At 40.4% G+C, this 24,695-nt stretch overlaps 1 protein-coding gene across 3 annotated transcripts in view; it reads right to left on the bottom strand.

The window, feature by feature from the left end:
• Positions 1-5,110: 5,110 nt before the first annotated feature.
• Positions 5,111-24,695, bottom strand: part of KLHDC10 (kelch domain containing 10) — a 57,726-nt gene continuing 38,141 nt past the window's right edge. For all 3 annotated transcript variants that reach the window (XM_046670660.1, XM_046670661.1, XM_046670662.1), the window contains 8 exons: positions 19,434-19,655; positions 17,568-17,722; positions 16,256-16,404; positions 14,575-14,659; positions 13,640-13,706; positions 13,038-13,085; positions 10,846-10,985; positions 5,111-10,218 (listed from right to left, as the gene is read on the bottom strand). In XM_046670660.1, coding sequence (XP_046526616.1) covers positions 10,009-10,218; positions 10,846-10,985; positions 13,038-13,085; positions 13,640-13,706; positions 14,575-14,659; positions 16,256-16,404; positions 17,568-17,722; positions 19,434-19,655 — 1,076 coding nt within the window. In that variant the 3' untranslated portion in view covers positions 5,111-10,008. The remainder of the gene's footprint in view (positions 10,219-10,845; positions 10,986-13,037; positions 13,086-13,639; positions 13,707-14,574; positions 14,660-16,255; positions 16,405-17,567; positions 17,723-19,433; positions 19,656-24,695) is intronic.

Genomic DNA, 24,695 nt, shown 5'->3' with positions numbered 1-24,695 from the left:
TCTGTGTTCTCTCAGGCTTAAAGCTTCCCACTGCTCTCAGAATAAAAGCCGAACTATGCCCAGCTTTTCATGATCTGCCGGCCTGCCTCTCCTTCCTCGCCTCCACACCTCTTCCCCGGCTTCCTCTTGCTCCTGCCACATGGCTTCTTCCCCTTCCAGAAGACACCAGGAGCTGGGTTTCGTCCCTCTCTGGACTGCTTTGGTCCCTGATGTAACAACGTTCTTCCCCGAGCTCTCTCTAGCTCCTCGGTGCACATTCATTGGGTCCTCAGACGAGGCTTTCCGTCACTTTTCTATGTAAAACAGCTCCTAGTTGCTCACATCAGCCTCCTTCGTTTCCTTCTCTGAGCATCACCTCCCCGCTCCCCACCAGGTGGAAGCTCCCTGAAGGCAGGGCCGTGCTCCCCGCCGCGTCCCCAGCACCCGGCCCCGCACTCGGCGCGCACTAAGTGTTCAGTTAGTAACTGGCCCAGGAGGGGTGGGCGCCAGCCCCCGGCTTCCCAGCCCGGCGGTTCCCACTTCTTCCCCCGGCAGGCGCAGCCGCGAACGAGGACCCGGCCGCGGCTGCCCCCTCCCGGCCGAGCTCCGCCGGCGCCCGCTACCCGCTAGGGGGAGGCAGAGAGGCCACCGAGGCGCCTCGCGGCGACGCCTGGATGCAAGCCCCAGGCCGTCTTGCTGCAGTCGTGGAACCTGGGCTCCGACCGCCCAGCCATGTGTGCAGCGGGGGTCCCGCCTCGGGGCAACGGGGCACAGGCCCGGGCGGCGGGCGTCTCACTCCCGGAGAGGAGGCGGCCTTTCGGGGACCCGGCGCCTCCGCGGCCGTCGCCCCAGCGCACCCGCCCGTGGCGGGGCCGCCCGGAGATGCTCCCTGCATGGCTCTCCCCGCCCGCTCGGAGGCCGGGGAGATGCGGTTCTCTAGACGCCCTTCAGTAAGGTCTTGTCGTTACCGACTCCCCGGCCGCAGCCAGGCCCCGCCCGGAGGATGATTTCTTACGAAACAAACCTCTGAGAACTGCATGCAGGGCCGCCCTTTCTGGGCTTTGCGGATCTGGGTAACTCCCTTGGTCAATCCCTTAACTTGGCTTGCCTTGGCCTACCAATCTGTGAAACGGAGGCAAGACCTCCAGGCTTACATTCCACCGCAGGTTTGCTGAGGAGAAAAGGAACAGAAATGCTTGCATGACTCTGCAGTTGTGGTGGGGTAAAGCAGGGCTGGAGTTCCAGTCCTGGGCGCCCTAGTGCACCCCTTGGGCACATGCCACTCAGAGCAACCCCCAAGTTCCTCATTCTTATGGATCACATCTTGGTGGGTGGCAGGTCTGGCCTCTTCCTTTCAAGGGAGTCTGGGCAGTGCGGGGGGTGGGGGGGAGAAGGGGCAGATGCTGACATCCTGACCCATGATCTGATCCTGGCTGTGTCAGTTCACACTCCAGCTTTTCCTCCAGAGTCAGGCTTCGGTAGTAAACCAGACCCCAGATGCCTTTGCTGTAGGCAGAGCGAGGAAGTTTGCTCTCTTGTAGTGGAGTGGGGGAGATTGGAAAACACCCATGACAGTCACAGTGAGAGCCGCCTCAGCTCCAGTAGCCAGACTTCTTTAGGTGAAAGGTTCAAGAAGGATGAACTGACCAGTCTGTCCCCTCTAAGGGGGGTGTTGTGTCCCCTTAGTAAGTGGCCGAAGCTCTCAGCTGTCCCTGTCCTCTCCTCCCTGCCCTGGTATGAGCTGGGCTGCTTACTGCCCTTCCCAACTGAGCAGGGCTTTGCCCCTTCCTTCCTACGTGGGCTACTGAGCCTTCCTGCTCAGCTGACTGCTGGAGAGGAGTTTGGACACACTTTTGGGTCTGAGAATCTGAGAAAAGTGTCTCTCTTTGGCATCTGAGACTTCGAGGCCACACCCTGAGGCCTGTGCAGGCCGGTGGATTTGCTGGGTCTACTTTGTACATCACTCACAAACCCTCCACTTCCTCTCCTCTCCCCATGGAGTAGGTGAAAGGAAAAAAGCCTCTGCCCTAGAATACCCTTCTTGCCTGGTTTCATGAATGGGCAAGATGCTTACGAATAGGCTCTGGGCAGCAGGATAAACCCACACTTAAACCTTGAGAGGTTGTGTACTTTTTAAAAATTCCCTCCCTCCCTTGCATTTTTTCCTTCTACTAGCTTCCAAGATTGGCTTTTAAATCAGAGATTCCCAAATACCAGTCAGGCTACATGTGAATCAATGACGAACTTAAAAATACTAATACTGCAGGCCCACCCGTTGAGTCACACAATCCTTTACAGTCGCTGACTTGGTCAGAAGGGACCCAGATTTACAGTATCCTGAAGAAGAGCTAAACTGAAAGAGCCGTGAAGGGTTCTGCTTTATAAAGGGGAAAAAAAGAAAAAACCAACAAAAACTAGGACCATACTAAAAAAAAATCCCTGCTGGAGCCCTTCTCCCTCCCAACCCATCTGACTACTGCAGGTGCTTTGGGCTGTCTTTTTGGATACCTACCTTTACATCTCTGATGAATTAATATGCTTTCCCGGTTGTTGCTTTAATCTGAGACATTCTATATAATACCTTCCTGCTATGGCAGATGAGGATTTAGCTCCCTGACATCACCCCACCTCCCCTGCCTCAGCCTCTTATGTTTACTTTCTTTATTGGTTAACTTTGTAATTTTAAGTAAATATTTCACCTCTATTTCTTGTTCCATCAACTACAGAGCACAATAATCGCAAACACCTAATCATGCTGACTGTGTGCACCATTCTAAGCACTTTACACATATCTACTCATTTAAACCACACAAGAACATCAAGAGATAGGTTACTATTATTGGTCCATTTTAGGGAGAAGGAAACGAAGGCCATTTTACTATTTTTCTAGTGGTTCTCCAGGAGGGAGAGGAGATAAAGGCGGGTGGCCAGTCTGCCATCTTTACACTGAGTTCTAACAGGGCAAGGATTGGGAAGCATTCATTTTGGCCTTTGCTCTAGTTCCCTGCTGGGCAATTAAGTATGACAGTGACAAAGTAGCGAGGTCTGTCAGTCATCTCGGCCAGCACAGAGCAGTTAGCTCAGCTGTGGGACAGGGATTCCCAAATGCCGTAAACCAGCTAAATCGGAATCAACTGAGGAGTTTGTTAAAATAACTCACCTACTAAAACAAGATCTTTGGAATCTGGGCCGAGGAATCTGTATTTTTAACAAGCACAACTCATGCCTTGGAAACCAGTGGTCACGGGGAGCCTGGCAGCTGGCCTTGTTCTATTCCATACTCCATTTTCTTCCTCTGAGTCTGCACTGTGCCAAGTGGGTATCCTTGACTGTGGCACTCACTAGAGACCACCTGGCTTTGGCAGTAGACCTCCCATCACGATAAATCAATGATCTTCATTAATACCAAGATCAAGGTGAAGAGCTAACTCAAGTCCAATCCTAGTGCCACTGCTCACCTGTGACGCTCACCATTATGCTCTGGGCCTTTGGTCATAATCACAGAATGTTAGATCTGACAGGGATCTTGGAAATTATCTAGCCAACCTCCTCATTTGACAGATAAGTAAACCCAAAAGGCCCAAAGAAAAGTGAATTGCATATTTGCATATAGAACTATTAGGAATTGAGGCAAGAGCCAAGCCCTGGTCTCCCAACTCTCCAGGTCATCTCTTTCTAGGACTGCACCGTCTAATAGATAGTCACTAGCCACCTGTGGCTATTTGTATTTAAATAAATTAAATCAAATTAAAAATTTAGTTCTTCAGTCACATTAACCACATTTGAAGTGCTCAATCGCCAGTGGCCAGTGGCTACCACATATTAGACAGTGCAAATATAGCACATTTCCATCATTGCAGAAAACTATTGGTCTAGTGCTGGTCTGGAACCTGGGTCTTTCATTTGAAAGTAGTATGGAAACTGGATGGTTTTATCATTGTCCTCTCCCCTCAAGCAATTACTGCAGAAGATTAACTGTAAGAAAATATGGTTATACTGTTGAGTGATCATAGCTTAGCAATAGCACTTTGACAAACTGGAATTTTATATATGTAACTGGAAGAACCAAACCACCCAAACCAACTAAGCCCCTGAAACCTCTCCCCCTAAGCTTGGACGGGCTTACCTAAGAACCGAATCAGATACAAAGAAGAGTTCACTGCAAAGCTCTGCCTGGTCTAAAGTCTGAAAGGTATGGGATCCACTTCTTACTCCTGGTAGGTCTGAGGGGAGTGTCCTTCAGAAGTGGTAGGAGAAATAAACCAAAGGAAACAAGACTGCTCTGCAAATAAATGTAAAGAATTAACTGTAAGATGGGATGGGAAGCCTTATAAATTAATTAAGGGGTAGGAATTCTATCTTTTTTCTCCTTGTAGATTTATTTTATAATATCTTAAGATTATTTGTTCTGGGAAGGTGTATTTGTCAATGGAAAGACTGAAAGACAAGCGGCATGTACGCAGTTCTGGATGGGAGACCTTAAACGTGACAGACGTGGAGTGTCCATGCCTCCTCTGGACTTGAGACTTTGGGAGAAGCATTGCTGGGAGAAGGGATCCTGTTAGAGGGTGAAGTGACACAAAGCAGACGTTTTCGAGAGGGAAGCATCTGGAAGACCAAGGCCAGAACTGAGGACTGTGGTTTTATCCCCAAGGGACGCCTGTGAACAGCTCGCCTCCTGCTGGGGCTTTTCCCTTGAATCATAAAGACAGTCGCGACTCTGTATGTAAAGTTTCACGTTTTCCCTGTGAATTCCCTGTAGCTCTTCCAGCCTTTCGGAAAAGCCTTGATCCATCCATCTAAACTTGTCTAGCGGTGGTTTGGGGAATGTATGGATGAGGCAGTAAAAGGGAGAGTGACCTGCCCCAGTCACTCCCTCGCTGATGTCCTGGAGGGAGCAGCGTTCTTTTGAGGAGACTATAGTGTGTCCAGGAGTTCCAGATGGTGAGCAGAGAGGAGCCCACAGTGAGTAGGGTGGAAGGTGGATGTCCCACAGATATTTGAGAGCAAACTGGAGCCTGGTGGGGTGGTGGAGAGGTGGGTGGCGGCGGTCGGACTGATGCTTAGGTCATACAGGTGAGCTCACATACACACGGGTACCGTCAGACAATCAAGGTGGCCTTGACCCAAATAGATCTGGATAAGATTTATTGATCAGATTGTTTTAGAAAACCAACAGCAAAACACTGACAAGGTACATAAATACAGATTGGACATTTTAGGGTAAATTCACTATATTTCCTACTTGCTGGTAGGAAACCAGGTAAGGTGGAAAAGCTGTCCTGATCATATGGCATGCACACCAGACTGCAAAAGGACTTCCACACTATTTAACAGGACTGTGGCAAATAGCTTTAAAGTAAGGCAAGCATCATGTGTGGCCTAAGCACACCCTGTACGAAGAGCCCAAGCCCAGGCTCGCCCTCAAAGACTGTGCGTGACCGAGGTTTCCTTTCTTGTCTAGGTTCTTCCAGTAAAATCCTCGCTGGCAGGTGCCTTTACAGGGAGATGCCTGGTGCTGTCCCTGCTCAGACTCTGTACAAGGAAGTGGCTTTAGAGAAAGCAGATGTGTTTCTGATGCCTCCTTTGTATTCTAAATGTGCAACTAGTAAAACAGCAATTACTACAGCTTGGTGAAACTGCCTTGGACTCACCCTGTACACTGACTGAGCAGGGCCTTTAAAAAACCTCTAAAAAGTGGAAAAAAAAACCCACAAAAATTATACTAAAAAGTGGTATCACTTTTGAAGCACAACTCAGAACTTCTTTTTGTAACACCAGATGAGGGAAGAGGTCACTTTTCACCGAATCTAACCACCTTAGAAGGGAAACACCATTGCCGGACATGATCTGGTGGCGGTGCACGTGGAGGTCACAGAACTCTACCAAGTCTATCTCAGGCCCTGCCATTGCACCTAGAGTCCCGAGGTATTTGGGGAACCAAAGCAATTTAAGCTAATGGTGACCAATTTTTGGAGCTTATGATCATGGGACCATAAACCCTCATCCATCGTGGAGCTTAGAACAATGAAGAATAAAGAAAATGGCTTTTTGTGCTGCATCAGAGTGCTGGCAGGTAGACAATTCAGAAACTGGTGTCACTTTCTAAACATCGGTAAGACCATATAAAAACAAACTGTAAGACCAACATAGTCTTACAGGATAATTCAACCTTTCCTACATGCCAAGCTATATGGCTGGAAAAGGTACTTCCAAAGGAAAAAGTAAGGCTCCTGCAAGAATAGGCAAAAAGCAAGTATTTGTCAAGAGCCAAAGAAATGCGTTCAAATGATGGGACTTCCTCTGCATCATACGCAGCTTTTTGCTCCCATAGGTGCTAAGAGCTCTTTGGTGGTTATAGGAGAGAGAGTCTAGAACTCAGGGCAGGAGACTAGGCCAAGCAGAGGAGTGAAGAGTAACATCTACACTCAGGATTACCACCCGTGGGTCCTAATTTCAGCCTTCAACAATTGTCATCAAATCGACCAATTACAGCTCATCAGGCTGCTTATAAGCTTGCTGGTTTCCAGCCCCTCCGTGATTCTTCCTTTCCCATTTCTAACTACTCATTAGTCCCACTCCATTGAAAATGAGGTGCTTGTGGGAAAGGGGTAGGGAGGAAGAAGAAATAGAAATCAATCGTTTGATAGAAAAGTTGAAACACTGATTATCTATGGATTTCAATGATCTGTGCTTTACTCTTGCTACGCCTGGTAACCAAAGGTCACTGTTAATATACCTTTTGCTTAGAAATGCTAACGTTTATTATATTTTTAAATCTAGCTATGTAAGGGACATGAATATTTTAGAGCAAATTTCTACATCACGTCATTAGGGCCCTGAAAAAAGATTCTGCCAGTGGAAAGGGTTTCAGTTTGGCCACTGAAGAATAATTAAAATTTCAATCTATTCTATATTGGCTTATAGATTTTTCCAGGAAGTGGAAAATACTTTATTAAATGAAGAAAGCATCATTTTCTTCATTTAATAAAGTATTACATTCACAGATAAATTAGTATATACATAAGAGAAGTGACAGTATTAAATATTAGGTTTTAATTCTCCATTTAGGAAACTCCTTACAGGTAGACTTCCTTGTTCCTGGGCAAGGAAATGTAGGAAGATATGCAAACATGAGATAGTACAAAGATGCCTGGGGGAAGGTCTCCATCCAACAAACCCAAGGAACGAAAGTCTCTAAGAATCCGAGTAAGAAAATATGGACTTGAAAATCCAGCTTTACCAAGAGTTGGCTTAAGCCAGCCGATAACATCTCAAGTTCTTGGTATAATTTAACTCAATTAATGAGCTGGCTTCCCCAAGAGAAATTTAAAAAGTAGTCTACCTGCTTTATAGTCACATCGTATATATAATCTGTATATATTCATATGTGTTTCTATATATTGCACTTAAATTTACAGGACTGCAGTAAAATGGCTGGGAGTACCTCAAAGAGGCAGAGAAGCAGCAGGCATAAACCTTCCTAAATCAAGTAACAGTGTCACGAATTCAGAGTGCTGGGTACAGGTACGAAAAGGCCTGGGGACCCTTATATAAAAATCTAGTCATCTACATTTAGTCATACACCCAGTCTCGTTTGGCATCCAGATCATGTGCATATGCGTGGTTCTACAGCACTCAGAGCTGGTTATACTAGATCATTTTCACTAGTGTTATATTAAAAGAAGACATTTTAGACCAAGGATATGTACTTTTATGAAAACATCACACATAAGGTCTTGGATGTGAGGCCTCCAAAGTCCATCTCAAAGAAGATTGCTCTCAGAAGGCTTAAAAAAGGATGCTGGCAAGTGTGGATTGAACCAGACTCTCTTTCTAGCTCTCTGGTATAGCAGAGCTAGAGACCTGCTTATATCCCAAGGACCATGGGCGGATAAGTACAGAGGCTGAGTGTTCAGTCTTTGGTCCCTATATAAATCCATCACAAAAATCCTTCACCTTCCTAGACAGCATGACTTGTTTAATTCTGGATATTAAATCCCCCAAATATCCATAGACCAGGCTGGAGTCATGCAGCAAAGCTTTGAACTAATGGGGCTGCTCAGACTGACTTGCTCTGGAGAAAGCTTGTTATTGGAACAAACCTAGCAGTGGGTGGTAAGAGGTTAAATATCAAACAGACTGGTCACAGCAAGATGGGGGTGGGAACTCCCAGAAGTTGCTCCTTTTGCTGCTTCTCCCTCACACCCCTCATTCCCCAAAAGGACCCAAACTCACAGGTAAGTGGTTATTATAAGACCCTGTAGAACACAGGCTCCATGAACTCAACCCAACATGGATGGGATGTTATAATAAGGCCTGGAAGTTACGAGTCCAAGTCTAGAGGCCACTGTTTTGTTTTCCCCAGAACTGAACACTGAATGGCACCTTTTTAGCCATAACTCAAAGGTGATTTTAAATCCACACATGAGCTAAAGAGATTCCCTTCTGGGATGAAGGAAAAAGAAGAATAACTTCAAAAGCTAAGTGAAAAAGAGGCACTTAAAGGAAAAGTGTGTCCCAAATCTCCCGTCTGAGTCTCTTGTTGTGAGGTAACCAACGGGATGATGGGCACTGTGCCCTCTCATGTACCTGCAGCACCTTTCATACACCTAAGGACTTCCAAATGCTCACGTCTCAGCGACTCGCTCAACTACTCCAGCAGCCTGATGGCAAAGCAAGTGAAAATTTAGGTCATTTCTTTTTTAGAATTAAAAAACAACACAAGACAAACCAGAACTAAAATTCCACGCCAAAAATGGAATGATCTTCACTTTCATTCCTTCCTCATGCTGGCTTTAAAATGATATAGTTCTTCAGGAAGGATGGCCTGTGGCTTTTCCCTCAAGATCTTTCATACAGTTACTAGACAATTATTCACAGCACCACGCACATTAAAGCAGACAGAAAAGGAGGCAGTAAGCCAAGGAAAAATCAAGGGCCAACTGGCTTTCCAGAGATAAAACCCACTGCCTGGGAAAATGGCAGCTGCATGGCCCAGAGTTAGAAAAGAAACAAGTTCTGAAAGGAAGTGGCCAATCTGACAGGCAAAGCTCACAGCCCAGAGCAGAAGCTCTCCCTGCCCTGCCCTTCTCTGGCCTCTCACGAGCTTACGTTGATGTCCCATGGCATTTATGCCACATATTTAGGGTCTCCAATTCCCCATGAAGAAATCAAAGAGATACTTGAAACCATTAATAAGTATAGGAGAATTTCAAAACTGCCCAGAACGAAGAACTCTGACCACCGTGTTTCTTGATTTGAAATGTTCTTGGTGCCGTAATTTCTAAGAGCAACAATAAACAGCACAACTATAACACACACATAAGTCTTTGACAAGCCAACTCTAACCACTGCTGGCACCATAAGGAGGAGAAAAGAAATCACTAATCAAGAGCTGCTGAGCTGCTTACCTTTCCTCCAAAGTCAAAGGACAGGTGTGGGTATCTATGCAGCAAGATGTCAATCACTGCTGCCATTAGATCTAGCTACTCCTTTAGATGCAGGAAGTTAAATATCTAGCTTTACATACAACCTGCAAGGTTCTCAAGGTTAGCCTTCTTGTTCTATCCCCAAAACTTCTTGTTGTTGTTGCTGGATTTAAAATTTTTTAATTTTATTTTTGTTTTTATTGATGATGTTGCTTTAATTTGTAGAGCATTGGATGACATGGTCATATATTTAGGGTTCCTTTAAAAAATTCTTTATCTTGATTCATAACATTATTAAGGTACTTTCAGACTTTCCCTCAACTTCATCAAGGAAGAGGGAGTATGTGAGTGTTAGTGTGAGTGTGTGTGTGTGTGTGTGTGTATTAGGGAAGGAGGGAGAGAAGCAAAGAAGGTAGCATAAGGGAACGTGAGATTCCATAAACTTAAAATGAATTTACAGAAAGGCATCTGATGTATTTTCTGAATAAGGCCTTGATCAGGGTAACCAATCCTCTTTGTAGCACATTCTACACTGCCCATAAATAAAGGAGTCTCTTTAAATTAACATTTCCAGTATCAATGAACAGTCCTGAAATCTTCATTTCAAGCGCTCGATGAGTCCCTGTGTGAGTCCAAGATGCAGAAGCTGTGTTCGGGAGAGGTTTGCTAGGTTAGGGAAGGCCGCAAGCAGCTTCTCCCATGCCAGTTCCAGCAGGCTAGGTACCACCAACCAGATCTTAAACAATGACCCAGTCCGTTTATTTTCGTGGATGTTCACTACTCCTCCATGAATGTACATGCAACCAGCCTACGAACAAATGGCAGTCAAGAGAGGATAAATTCAAATGGGAGAGAAACAGATACTTAGGCTGAAGATTCAGCAAAAAAATTCATAGTAGGCTGAATTAAGATGAGGTGAAACAAAAAATTTCCACACTGATCCCAACAAAGTTCAGTGATCAAAAAGGGTTTAAATAATGAATGAGTTACTAAGGAAAAAACTATAGATTTTTCTACTTCAACAACTTCAACAAATATTAAACTAAGACTACATTAAGTATCTGTTGTGCCAAATACTGGGAATACAAAGATAAAAGTAAAGGTCTCCATATTCAAGATCCTAGTAGGATCTTCAGCAACATGGCCTCTTGCAGGTAAAACTATTCTGCCCTTCCTGGAAACACCTTTGCTATCACTGTCAGGGCCTGGATGCCACGCATAGCATTTCACATTTATGCTGCTCTTTTAAACTTGTATATGATGTTTTTTCTCCTCTTTTCACAGAGGAAGAACTAGGTTTGGAAGAAAGTTTTAAAAACACATTCCTAATCTCAGGTTTGCTAATGTCAGAATATTTTTTTTCTTGCTAATATCCCTAAAAATATTTCCTTATCATCTGCAATTATGTAAAGAAGATATGAAAATGAAAACTTACTGGTGTAACAGCTGCACAGTGAAAATAAACTGGCTCTGGCATGGTAGCTGGGAGCTTTACCCATTGAAAAGTCTGCAGATTCAACTTCCAGATATCTCCCAGGATCACTTCTCCATTATAGCCCCCACAAATAAACACATCTATCAAAAAAAAGGGAGAGCCAAGATCACACAAAGGAAAAGAACCACGGCTATAGCACGTCTTGCAGTAGATCACACGGCTAGCTGACACAGGACCACTTCAGTGGATTTCCCCACACCATAGAGGACTTCAGCTGGGTGGTCCTCACCTGCTGTTCTCTTGTCCCTCAATAGTTTGGACATTATGTGAGAGTCTTTGCTGGACTAAGGATTTAAGCCTCTCAGGAGGCTTCATGTCCCAGTTCTCAAATTCAAATACCTACAGGTACCAGGTATGGAAAGTGAATGAGCAAGGAGGTCTGAGGAAAAGAAACAAGTAGGAGGTCCAGGAAACAAACAGCTCCAACGGGAGAGATGGTGATACAGCTCCAGGTGATCGATACCATGCAAGGCTTAAGGGCAGCAATTGCCAGATCTTCCAGTTTTTCAAGAGAAGCTGGAAATCTGGATTTTTTTTAAAAAAATGAAACATTTTGATTTTTAAGTATCAGCTGCTAATTCAAAAAATTCAAATACACATATGAGGCAAACAAAACACATTTACAAGCCACCACAGTTTGCAAACTCTCCTTTTAAATGACATCCTAAAAAGGACAGAGATTTATCTATGTAGACACTGAACCTGAGGAGAAACACTGACTGCGATGTTCAGTTTAGGGGCACAAAGAGGCTCCTCCAAGCTTTCTTCAGCCCCAAGAAGACAGTTTGAAGCCCCATTTGATCTGTACAAGTATTTATGTCAGGAACAAAACCTTCCCAATATCAAAGTTTTTTGTTGTTTTGTTTTTGTAAAATCAGTTAGTTATAACTAATTGGACAACTTGTAACAAAGGCCATGTGAACCTTCAAACTAAATGCCCAAAACTAAGGCTGAATTCCATTTGTATGGTGGCTGGCCTCAAAGAATCAAATGAATAGATGTCTTAATTCAGGACTAGATTAAGTTTAAGACAATACTTGATTAAACTATTAAAAAAATGGAAAGTTTTTTGGCTAGGATTCAAGAAAAGTACAGCTCCATTCTTAGAGAGGCAAAGCTGAACAATGCCACTATCTGTAAATCTTATCCAAAAAGCAGAAGCATAATAAAAAGCACCTCTGTACTACAGATGGCAGCATAATCCTAGTAAAACCCAAGCTAAGCTGCTGAAAGGATACAAGATATCAAACACATTTATACACATCTTCCTCCCAGAAAAAATTTAAGGTGGTGTATCAAACTATAAAATAAGCTGTAAATTAAAAGACAAGAAGGTTATCCCAGAAAGGAGTCACTTGTCACACTTAGATAAAGTAGCCACAGCTGCTTTCTGAAGCCATACAATGCCTCTATTGTAATACAGCCAAAGAATGAGCTAAGAGTTCTATTTGGCATGAGACGGAGAACAGAATAAACTTTATAAAATAACACTCTGAAGGAGTCATTACAATTTTAATCCACCAAGGTCTCTCTCTCTTTTTTCCCCTCCAAGGGCAGTCTTTTTTTTTTTTTTTAAAGATTGGCCCTGAGCTAACATCTGTTGCCAATCTTCCTCTTTTTTTTCTTTTTTCTCTCCAAAGCCCCAGCACGTAGTTGTATATCCTAGTTCCAAGTCATTCTAGTTCTTCTATGTGGGATGCCGCCACAGCTTGGCCTGACGAGTGATGTGTAGGTCTGTGCCCAGGATCCAAACTGACAAACCCTGGGCTGCCAAAGCAGAGCACACAAACTTAACCACTCAGTCATGGGGCTGGCCCCCCACCAAGGTCTCTTGAATGCAAGATTATTAGTATTACCCACCGTAACCGTAGACATCAGGCGGTATAATAAAAGCTTATTTATCACTGATTTTCCAGTTCTCTGATAACTAAGGGAACCCAAACACTATATTAGTTTACTTTATGAAAATTGTTAAGAGAGACATAACTTTACGGATTGCCCTTTAAGTTTAAACTACAAGAAATAGACTCTTCCCAAAGGTACACCTCTTTTAAGGAGCTATCATTAAAAAATAAGACATTCTTGGCATTTACAATTACAAAAATGGAAACAATGTTATTTAGAATCCTTACCATTTTTTATTTGAACACAACTGTGACATCTTCGGGCTGCAGGAAAACCTGCCAAACACATAAACACAGAAATTCCATTATTCATAGAAAGATTAAGAATAATGTTGCTATGACATAGTGAAAGACATACTATGAGCAACTCACTTAAAACAATCCCTTTGTTGCATTAAGCAAATACTGACTAGTCCTTCCAATCCTTCCTTATTTCACGCTAAAATGAAGCCATCAGAAGTCTCATCATAACAGTAAAATGTTAAGGGGCCAGGGAAGTCAAGTGGTGTGGCAGGGGGCAGGGGTTACAAGTGGCTTTCCTAAGCCCCTGTACCCACAAAGTGACAGGTAGATCTTGATTTAAGTGCCTATTTCTTATCCTACCCATATTTCCCTACTTCCACAGAATTCAACAATCCTCATTAAAAGTCTCTGCTCAATTGCTGAGGAAGAACAATAATTGACCTAAGGAGTATAAGTAATTTCTAATACCAGTTCAACAGATATTTTACTTGTCATATAACTCAATAAAATTACTTTTTACCTTCCAAAACAAGTAAAAGTATAAAATACATTTATTAAAGATAAATAAATCAATATTTTAAATTTACCTATTTTTTCATGGGGTTTTGTTGCAATTTCCTCCCATGCATTCGTTTCAAGGTTGTATGCATGGATCTTGGAGAGAGAAAAAAAGAAGATACACACAAAAATAATTTTAGCTAACCTGAAAACTGACTTTTAACAACAGCCTGTATAAACACATATTCTTGGTTGAAAAATCTTCTTTTCCTTTGCTTTTCTCTGAACTTTCCTAATTCTAACATAAGGCAAAACAGTAAATGAAGCAGTTGCAATTAAGCACATATATGATTTCAATTATTAAAAATCACAGGAAAAAATGAAATAAAAAAGTTGGAATTCTGCAACTTCCACATTTTATACAATGAACATGTATCATTTTTATAACAGAAGAAAGCAAGTCTTGGTAAGAAAACATTGGAATGAAGCTTTGACAAAACCTGAAAAAGACCAATAAGGTTCCAAAGCAGACTAGGAGCCCTGTAGCCTAATCTAGATTTCACCTGGGATGTGTGGATTTAGAAACGCCACAGAGATGGATGAATAAAAGCCCTTCAGAGCTCAACTTTCTAAAGTTAGTGACATGTAGCCCTAAACATGCCTGTTCTTTTTAGATATACAGCATTGATGAGGAGAGGGAAGTGACATTCTGAGAATCCTGGTTCCAATTCTAATTAGTCGCTCCATCCAAGCTACTATATCTTCCTTTTAGTCACTTTCCTCTTCCAGCTTATGCTGGGGATATGAAGTATTTTCAGTGTGTGATAAATGCAGCTGTCAACTAGAAAGCATATCAGGGGCAGAGTTTGGCCTTATACAATAAAGAGCATCTAACACAAAATAGGTGTTGATGAAGAACCTGCTCAAAAATTAAAATATCTACAGTAACAGAATTATTTTGCTTAGTATGACACATGCCTCTCTATATCCTTCTCCTTTTTCTTTTTTTTCCCCCTAAATATACCTTGTTTAAGGAATAAGCTGTCCAGGAAGTACCACCTCCCAAGATGTAAATCCTCTGCCCATCATGTGCAATTTCATGTCTGTATCTGAAAATATACAATGAAATCCGTTTACAATGAAGTGAAAAATGATCTACTTAAAATTTAGTCACAAGGCTTTTTATTGCATCATTTTTTATAATAACATATTATTAGAAATAACCTGCATTCAAAAAAAGTGAATTGGTTAAATAAATTTTAGAATATACATAAAATAGATTAGTATGCAACCAATAAGAATGTAGCCATAGAGGATAGTTAACATATTGAGAACTTCTTTTCATGTCATTAACTGGAAAAAAAAAACAGTTATCTAAGAGCAGACAGGCTATAATCCCATTAAAAATTTATAGATACACAAATACGCAAAGAAAATGACTGTAAGGATACATCTAAAATGTTGACCCTGCTTATCTCTGCGTTTAAATTTTTTTATTTTCTTCATTTTGCTTATTTGTATTTCTTAGATTTCTATAATCTTTTTATGATAACTTTGTATAAGGGAGGAAATTATTACAGAGTTTTAAAAAGTGATCTGCCTACATTTAATTAGAAACTCTAGACTGTGGACTTTCAAATTAAGATACTTATTTAACAGTTACAAAGATATCAAAAAGATTATGCTAGATAGAATTGTGAATATAATGTGAAACACCTACCAGAACTTTTATCCAAGCAGTCTAGCTAGAAGCTGAAACAATTTATATGTCCATAAAATGATTCAAAGAAGGCAACCATGTGAAAATGCTTTGAAAACTTAATCTATTTCCTCCCTTCCCTGAAGGCCCTGGTGCTGATAAAATAAATTACATCAAAATTTTTCCAGTAACAGTCCATCTTCCAAGTCCTCTCATGGTAGTTCTGCTATAATCAGCCTCCTAACGCATTACAATGAAGATAAATTCTTCCTTAGCACCTTTATGCCATTTTGTTTAAGGGCAACAAAGAGATATTAGATCAGCCTAAAGAGAGTGAATAAAAAACTGTTTACTGTCTTTGCTTTTAAACTGGAGGGGGGAAAAAACTCTCTTTAAGTTTTTCAGTGAATTTAATTCTAAGAAGAGACAACTGCTATCAGAAAAGTGAAAGATCTAGAATTGCTCCTAGAAGGCAACTAGAGAGAATCATGTGATCTTTGAGTGTCTGACAGAGCAGTTAAAATGAATGACCCTTCCTCCCTTCCTCCTTCCCTCCCTTCCTTTCGTCCATGATCCACCCATCATCCATCCATCCAATCAACCTTCAATGAGTACCACTATGGGAATGGCACTGTGCCCTGTTCGCCCTGTTCTGGGTATAGAGCTGTGAGCAAATGAGCCAGTGAATTCTAATATGCAAGTTAAGAAGGGAAATCAAACAGTAACTAGGAAGTAATTGTTTTGTCAGGAATATATTTAGTTGCAATTGCTACCATTGGTGTCTTCTTCAAAGTGTTACTGTCATCCTAATGCAGAAAAACTGAAGAGGAAATAACAGGAAAAAACTTCTATAGTCCAGGAGAAAATAAAGAAGACCCTTCTTTAACGCTGAACTGGGATCTAACAGCCAGGCTAACGGATTTTCTTCAAACCATATTACCAATATTCTGAAAAAAGTCAAATCTTAGCAAGAAAGAATAAATATGCTTGGATCCTATAACCTCACCTCTCTTCTGGCAGATCACAAGATAGGTTGTTTGGTTTCAGTTGTGTCCACTCTCTGGTATTGAGATCTAATTTGTGCAGATCTGTGCTGTAAATATAGCCAGTTGTCCCTCCAAAGACATAAAGGGAGCCATTGATGATCGCCATGGCCTGGATAATAAGAAAAGGTGAACAAGATTGACTCATTAACACTTGATTAAAGAATGTAAACTTATTACATATCCCAAAATCAGGTTTTACAAAATTCTCTTGTACTTTTTAACCTTCTAAAATATCAGACCCTTAACGGATTAAAGATTTTAGAGAACCCAGAGATTATTTTTAAAGGTAAAGCTTTGTTCAACTGGAAAGAAGGTTCTACCTAGATAGGCAAGGGGATTAGATGATCCTTAAGGGTCCTAGCGAACCAAAGAATTTACACATCATGGACATGAGCACTTTCATGGAAAGCTGCTTCTCTTTCTAAGCAGTCGGAACAAAAATGTTCTCAGGAAGAAGAAGCAGATATGAAGAGAAATCACCAGAATCCCTTAGTAAAAAGTCTAGAGTTGGCAGTCCTAAAAACTTGACATTTTCCACCAGATTCTCCTTTAATGTAAGTTCAGTTTTTGTGATGGTCATCTCTTAGAGTTTAAATGCCTCCTGTGATGGGACACAGAGTTCTCCAGTATGCGCCTCTACACATAATTCAGAAGCTACTTATCAGTACTCATGCCAGCCATGTGAGAAAGAAGCCAAAGCTTGGTTGTTTTAAGCTTAGCCCATTACTCTCAAAGGGTCTCTGAGATATGGTGAGTTGTTCCCTATCTTTCTGGATATAACTTTTCAAACCTAAGGTTTGAAACACTTTAGAACTAATCTCTACAACATCTGAGTTTAGCTCAGATCCATCTGTATAAAAGTCTCTTACCAAGTGAGGGATCATCTACTCTACTACTTAGGTCAGAAAACTCGTCAAAGAATTATATCACTCTAAAGATGACAGGATACAGACCATATGTAGCCCAATCTCTCATTGGGTGGGAGTGGAGGTGGGGTGGGGTCCTGACATTTAAAGAAACTTCCATACAGGTCTAGATCATGATCCTAAATTATACTAGAAACAAAGAGTGAGGGAATAAAAAGAAAGGAGAAGGCAAGCAACCAGATTTGCAAATTATAATTTCATATCAGAACTGAAAAATCAAATATTAACCACAGTGAATATATTCTTCATTAAAAAAATTGGTAGTGATGTAAATATTCTGACATTGTCCCCAGAACTAGAAAAATCTGAACAAATACAATCACCATGACCGGCCACAGATTGGTACCTGTCCATATATACGACTGGGTTTCTTTCCCCGACAGCTGAGTAAAGCCCATCTCTTATACTTCACGTTACAGACATGGACATCATTGCCGTTGCTTTCACCAAATGGGATGCCCGTACCTCCAAACACTAACAAGTTGTTTCCATGCAGCACAACTGGAGAAAGAGAAGCACAAATTCCATTTATGTACTGGCTACCTGCAATGTGTTCCCACATAAACTCAGAATAACTGAGAAACTAAAAAAAAATCTGCTTTAATGCTCTCAGAAGATAGCTCAGACCATCGACATCTAACTACTTCAAAGTTCTGCAGAAAAATGTCTAATTCACACCATATGGACTATATCATATAGCTCATTGTTAGGTATGTGACATGTATTCAATAGATATTTGCGGAACTCATGAAATAGTGCGTATGAGAATACTGAATGATATGAACTACAGTACACCACTGCCACTCAAGACAGTTAAAGTATGTAGCATAGCAGAAGAAAATGAAGTATCATCTTTGCCTTAGCAAAGACCCAGTGGAACTCAGGATGAAGGGATAAAAGGATCATTCTGGTTTTGCCAGGGGAATGATCTCTACATTTTATTTTATTTTATTTTTTTGAGGAAGATTAGCCCTGAGCTAACATCTGCTGCCGTTCCTCCTCTTTTTGCTGAGGAAGACTGGCCCGAGCTAACATCCGTGCCCATCTTCCTCTATTTTATATGTGGGACGCCTACCACAGCATGGCTTGCCAAGCTGTGCCATGTCCGTACCTGGGATCCGAACCGGCAAACCCCAGGCCGCTGAATCGGAACGTGTGAACTTAACCGCTGTGCCACTAGGCCAGCCCCTGATCTCTACATTTTAAATTATGGCTTCTGTCATCTTAATCCTCCACCAGATAAAAAGTAACACCAATATCCTGCTGGTAATTTTGGTGTTCTTCTATCTCTTCTGTTCCTGCCATGACACACACACAAACACACACACACACACAGGCTCGCACAGACTTTCTTGCTCTTTCTAATGGCAAATACTCTCAAAAAGTGCTACTGTATTATTTCAATGGCATTTTTAACCAGTTCTTCAACTGATACAGTGTAAGAGTCAACAGCATGGGTGCTGGAGCCAGCGAGAGCTGGGTCTAAATTCTCATGTGACCTCAGGAAAGTTATTTAATCTCTCTAAATTAATCTTCACAACAACCCTATGAGGCATTATCTGATTATTATTATATTATTATTATATATCATATTATTATTACTATTATTATCTTCTCCATTTGTATAGATAATGAAACAGAAGCGGAGAGTGGTTTAAATAACTTGTTGAGGGTTTCCTAAAAAGAACACTGCCAAGCTAGGATTCAACCCCAGGCAGTCTGGCTCCAGAGCCTGCGCTCTTAGCCATTATCCTGAGGGCCGCTCTAACGCCTCCATTTCCTCATTTGTACAATGGCAATAATGCCAGTACCTGCATCACAGGGATCTTGTAAGGTAAACAGATACCATGTGTAAAGTACTTTGCTCAATAGCTATTATCATCGTTATAAACCCCATTTGTTGCTCTTCTACTACATTTTGCCTAGCATATATATGACACTTTATATTGACCCCTCTGAGATTCCCATCTTACAGGTAAGGAAATTGAGGCTAAAAATCATCTGGCAAATAAATGGTAAATAGCTAGATTCAAATTCAGGACTATCCAGCTCCCAAGTGATTCTGCATCACCATGCTATATTATTACCAGAGTAAAAAGTCTATCTATTAACAGGATTTAATCATATTACAATATTATTATAAATTATTAACAAGGAACATGACCTCTCAGACATTTTGTAAAGTCAAAAGTTCAGAACTGCTTGTACTCACGTGACATAGATGCCAATTCCCGGGGCATGTAGCCATCTGTGCCCATCTGGTGCCATACTCCTGTAGCAAAATGATATCTCCAAAGCTCCCTGAAGAGAGGATAGTCTTCATTATCTGGCCCTCCAGATTCATCATAATCTGGGTTATAACCTCCAAACACATATAGATTGGTATTATCTGCCACACAACGATGTCCACTTCGTGCTGGTGGAGGTCTGTGGCCTAGGAGAGAAGAGGACAGTTTTCCACAGATGGCCCAGCAGATTAAAAGCACAAACAAAATTTGGTAACAATCATTTTAGCTTTAAAAGGGGATCAGGGAAGATTTATAACAGGGATGTATTTTTTATTTGCTTAGGTTATCTTATACATTCACACACACTACTTAAGATTTTAAGGAGCTAGTCTCCATTTCTATTTCCTATGATTACTTTCAGATTTTGATAACTGTAAAAAAGATTTTTTCCAAGGGAGGGAAAACAGCACTATAAACTCAAGAAAATGGCTTGAAATTTTCAAGAAAAGGAGGAGGTGGGGTTTGATAATCTGAAAGCTAACAGGACAAATTTTTTTATTTCCTCAGAGGAGGAAAAAACGAACACAGGCCAACTAAATTAAACCAAAATATTAGAGAACTACATAAATATAATCACAAATGTGAATGAGTCACGTATAAATAAAAATACACACACACAAAACCTATGATTTTTCCACAATATATAATTACACACTTAAAAAGAAAACTGGCTTTCAAAGAGTTATAGCAAAATTTAGAATTTAAATACCACTCCAGACATTATGGCAGTTAAGAAAGAATATCCTTACATTTATCTCAAAGAGCATCTTCCATCCTATTAAGAGCTTTACTAAGAAAAGCTATTTCTACAGTTTCTATTTGAAAGCTTTCTGAAGTTTAAATTACATCAACTAGTTCACTAAAAACTACTTAAAGGTTATTTTAGAGTAAAAAAAACTAAAACTTTATATTATTTCTATTATCCTTACAATTTTCTATACCAGCCTACACAAACCCTTACATAGCTACAGAACCAAAGATGCTTCAACATATATTCTATGGAATAAGAAGCTACTATAGTTGTCTGTTCCCCTAATGACTTATCTACTTTCATATACTAGGAATAGATACTAGTATAACATTAATTAATATTTAGGACAATGTTGGACACTTAATAAACATCTGTTATATAAATAAACATTACCAACCTAACATAGGTCTTATATATATATATATTTCTTAAAATAAAAATCCTACTTCCTAGGGTAGGCTTTTAAACAAGAACTGAAAAGAAACTGCATAGATCTAGAGAAACTAAAAAACAAACAAACCACAAATCACTGAATTACTCAAGTACATCCTATTAGTCCTGTTTGAGTTTTTGATGGTTTCTTACTGCTCATGTACGAAGTCCTCAACCAGCAATTTAGAGCCGTTCGGGACATAGCCTTGTCCTGATCTCTCCCACTGCTGTCTATTGAAATTTGTCTCTCTGGTTGGAAAGCCCAGTCCTCCCTTAGACTTTGGCCCAGGCTAGCTGCCTTCCAGTGACAGCTGTGGAAATACCTCCAAGTCCAGCCCATACAGCTCCTTTTCATCAATACAACCCTACGGCCCTTACAGTTCAGTACCATACTACTCAAATTTAGGATATACATGTATAATTAATAAAATTATTACACCATAACTATGTAAATACATGAATAAATATAATGTTAGGCAAACTATAATCAGTTAGAAAATTTATTCATGAGCTGTGATTTAGCTCAAGTGAAGAACTCAATTTCTTTCTAGGAAGCTTGAAACAGAAAGTGTGGTATGGAAGAAAGAGAGGGGCTCCTACAAACCTAGATTTGAATCCAGGTTCTTTCTAACCGCTACCTTGAGCATGTCACTGACCCTCACTAAGTCTCAGCTTCCTCACCTGTATAAGGCGGTATTATTCTTGTACCTCACAGATTTATTATACTTGTTATTATGTTAAAATCTGTTTATTGGTTTATATATGTATCTTCCGAGGCAGCCGTGAGCTATCTGAGGGTAGAGAAATGCATTTGCTTTCACCTTTCTATATCCAAGCCTAAGACACACAGAAAACATTGAACAAATTTACAAATTTAATTTTTCTCTACTCATTTCGTTGTTTGTTGTTCTTCCCAAATAGGTTATAAAGTCTTCAAGGGCAAAGACCATGTGGAACATCGTCCTGTATCACCCACAACAGCTAAAACAGTTGGAAATATCTAACAGATACTAGACATTTCATTGACTTGAACCTCAGGTCAAAGTAAACAGTGACAGGGACGATCAAAACAGTGTACAGCTCTTAGTGGACTTTGATATTATTGTGCTTAAGAGAGACAGGATTTCGGGGACAGGGGTCGGATTATGCAACGGTCTTCTCCTCAAAACACAGATGCTTCTAAGAATTAGCAAGACAAATTTAAAGAAAAAACATAATAGAGCTGCTATGGTCAAAAGATGGGGACTCTTAAGAATTTCTATAATGTAATTTGCTTTAATATCTGGAGCCAACAGATAATTTTTAAAACCGCTTTTTGGAAAATAAGAAAAGACAGACAGTATATTCTAGGATTTTCTCTAAATGCTGTACAGCAGAGAAGGCATTCCATTATAAATTTATTGCCAACTATTTTTGTGACAAATATAACTCACATGGATTAAAGGTTGAGGAGTCAGTGAAAAGGTGGTTTTATATTTATCCACTCATTCATTCATTAAACCAAAAATATTACTGGACACCTGCTATGCACCAGGAACCATGCCAGGTGCTGGGGCTACAATAAGACCATCACTGTTTCTGTCTTCCAGAGCCTATACTCTAGTCCTGCACTGTCTAATGCAGTAGCCACTAGCCACACACGACTACTGAGCACTTGAAATGAAGCTGGTCCAAACTGAGATATGCTTTCAATTTAAAATACTCACTGGATTTCAAGGACTTAGTACTCAAAAACAAATGCAAAATTACTAATTTTTATATTGAATATATGTTGACATGATATTTTTGACATATTGGGTTAAACAGAAATGTTAAAAGTAACGTCACCTGTCTTTTACTTTTTAAATGTGGCTACTAGAAAATTTTAAATTTTTCAGCTCATATAATATTTCTATCAAACAGCACTGGTCTAGCTCACTTGATGGCTTCTGCAAATAATTTCATTATCTATGCAAATTAAACTGCTGGGTAAAGACCATCTGATCTATGTTTGATAAATATTAAACATTCTGTCAAGGAGTCTTCATAGCTAGGTGTAAAGAGGTAACTTTTCTTTCTTTTTACAGTAGCTACAGATTTCTTTATATATATTTATAGCCCAAGAGTGACTAACATATTAGAAAGTCAAATTTTATTTTTAATAAATCATAGGACTTTGTCAGAGCTAATGCCAAGGACATTCAGCATTACTTTTCATTATGTGAGATATAGTATAGGCTCACGAACCTTGACCAAAATGAAATTGGGCTTTAGATTCTTAAAGTAGTTCTCTGAACCTCCCCCTAAATTCTCCATGTGCAAATCCCACTTTCCTAAAAATCACTTGCTATTAATAAAATCAGGTTACCTGATTCAGGAACTCCCACTAGAAAATGGAGAAATCAAAAATTAAAACTGAACTTGTATGCAGAGGTGAACTCTTAATATCCAGAAGGGAACATCCAGCTAAAGGGGCGAATATCTGTGATGTGAGCCATCTTCTCGTCCATGTGCTCACTGCCTCACAAATACTCACTCTTTACCCCAGGGAGTAAGCAGGAGCTTACCAGAACCAGGGAAATGGGCTTTAGTTTCTAGCCCAAAGAAAAAAGCAGCTAGCTGTCTGAGATAAGGTGACAGATGATTAGGTTGCTGTCAATGTTTTCACTATTACAAATAATATTGTAACAAAGCTTCCTTTACATATATGCATATGCAAGTGTCTGAGTACTTCTAGAAACAGAATTTCTGGGTCAAAGGAATATACACTTAAAATTTTTATAGATGCAATATTGTTAGAGAGCCATATTGCTCTCCAAAAAGACTAATTTATACCCACAGCAATGGGGCATGGAAGTGCCTATTTCTTCATGCCCTCTTCAACCTTTTCCATTTGTGCCAATCTGATGGATGCAAATTGGTGTCAGGTTAATTTGCATTTCCCTGAGTTTTACGAGTTCACATGTTTATTAGCTCATTTGTATTTCTCCTTTGAGGAATTGCCTGATCATATCCCTTGCCCACTTTTCTATCTATTGGGTTGTCTTCTCACAGATTTGTAGAAATTATTTATTATTTTTCTTTCTTCCAGCCTATTTGTCTTTTAATTTTGTTTATGATATCTTTTAACATATGGAATTTTTTTGTGTAATTGAATCTTTCAATCTTTTAAGTCCCTTTGCAAAAAAAAAAAAGCTGCCTTTGCTTTACATCTTAACTCTGCATTATAAAATTATAAAAATATTCTTATTTATTTCTAGTAATTTTATAGTTCTGATTTTTATATTCAGAACCTGAATACATCCAAAACGTATTTTTTGTGCATTGTTTGAAACAGGGCTCTAATTTTTCCCCCAAAATGGAGAGGCCATTGTCCCCAAACCACTTGTGGAAAGCCATCCTTTCTACACCGAATTAAAATGTCACCTTTATCATATACTAAATTGATATGTTCTAGAGTAGAATTAGGAAAATCTCAATATCCAGGTCTAATCACCTTGGATACAAAATCTATTGCTCTTTAAGAATGCACACAAGTAATATAAAGCAACATCACAGAATATTAAATACATAAGCTCGCAAATAAAGTAGCACCTAACACATTGCTTAACAAGTCTATTACATACAAGGTGTAGCTACCTCTATATGTGCTATCAAACATTTGTGGTGAGGCCATTTTTTTTTATTAAGATTATGATAGTTTACAACCTTGTGAAATTTCACTTGTACATCATTGTTAGCCATGTTGTAGGTACACCACTTCACCTTTTGTGCCCTCCCCCGACCCCCCCTTTCCCCTGGTAACCACTGATCAGTTATCTTTGTCTATATGTTAACTTCCACCTATGAGTGGAGTCATACAGAGTTCGTCTTTCTCTGTCTGGCTTATTTCACTTAACATAATACCCTCAAGGTCCATCCATGTTGTTGTGAATGGGACGATTTTGTCCTTTTTTATGGCTGAGTAGTATTCCAGTGTGTGTGTGTGTGTGTGTGTGTGTGTGTGTGTGTGTGTGTGTGTGTG

Source organism: Equus quagga, chromosome 8 (assembly GCF_021613505.1).
Source record: "Equus quagga isolate Etosha38 chromosome 8, UCLA_HA_Equagga_1.0, whole genome shotgun sequence".
NCBI lineage: Eukaryota > Metazoa > Chordata > Mammalia > Perissodactyla > Equidae > Equus > Equus quagga.
The sequence above is the reverse complement of the archived record's forward strand: the minus strand, read 5'-3'. Positions and strand labels throughout refer to the sequence as shown.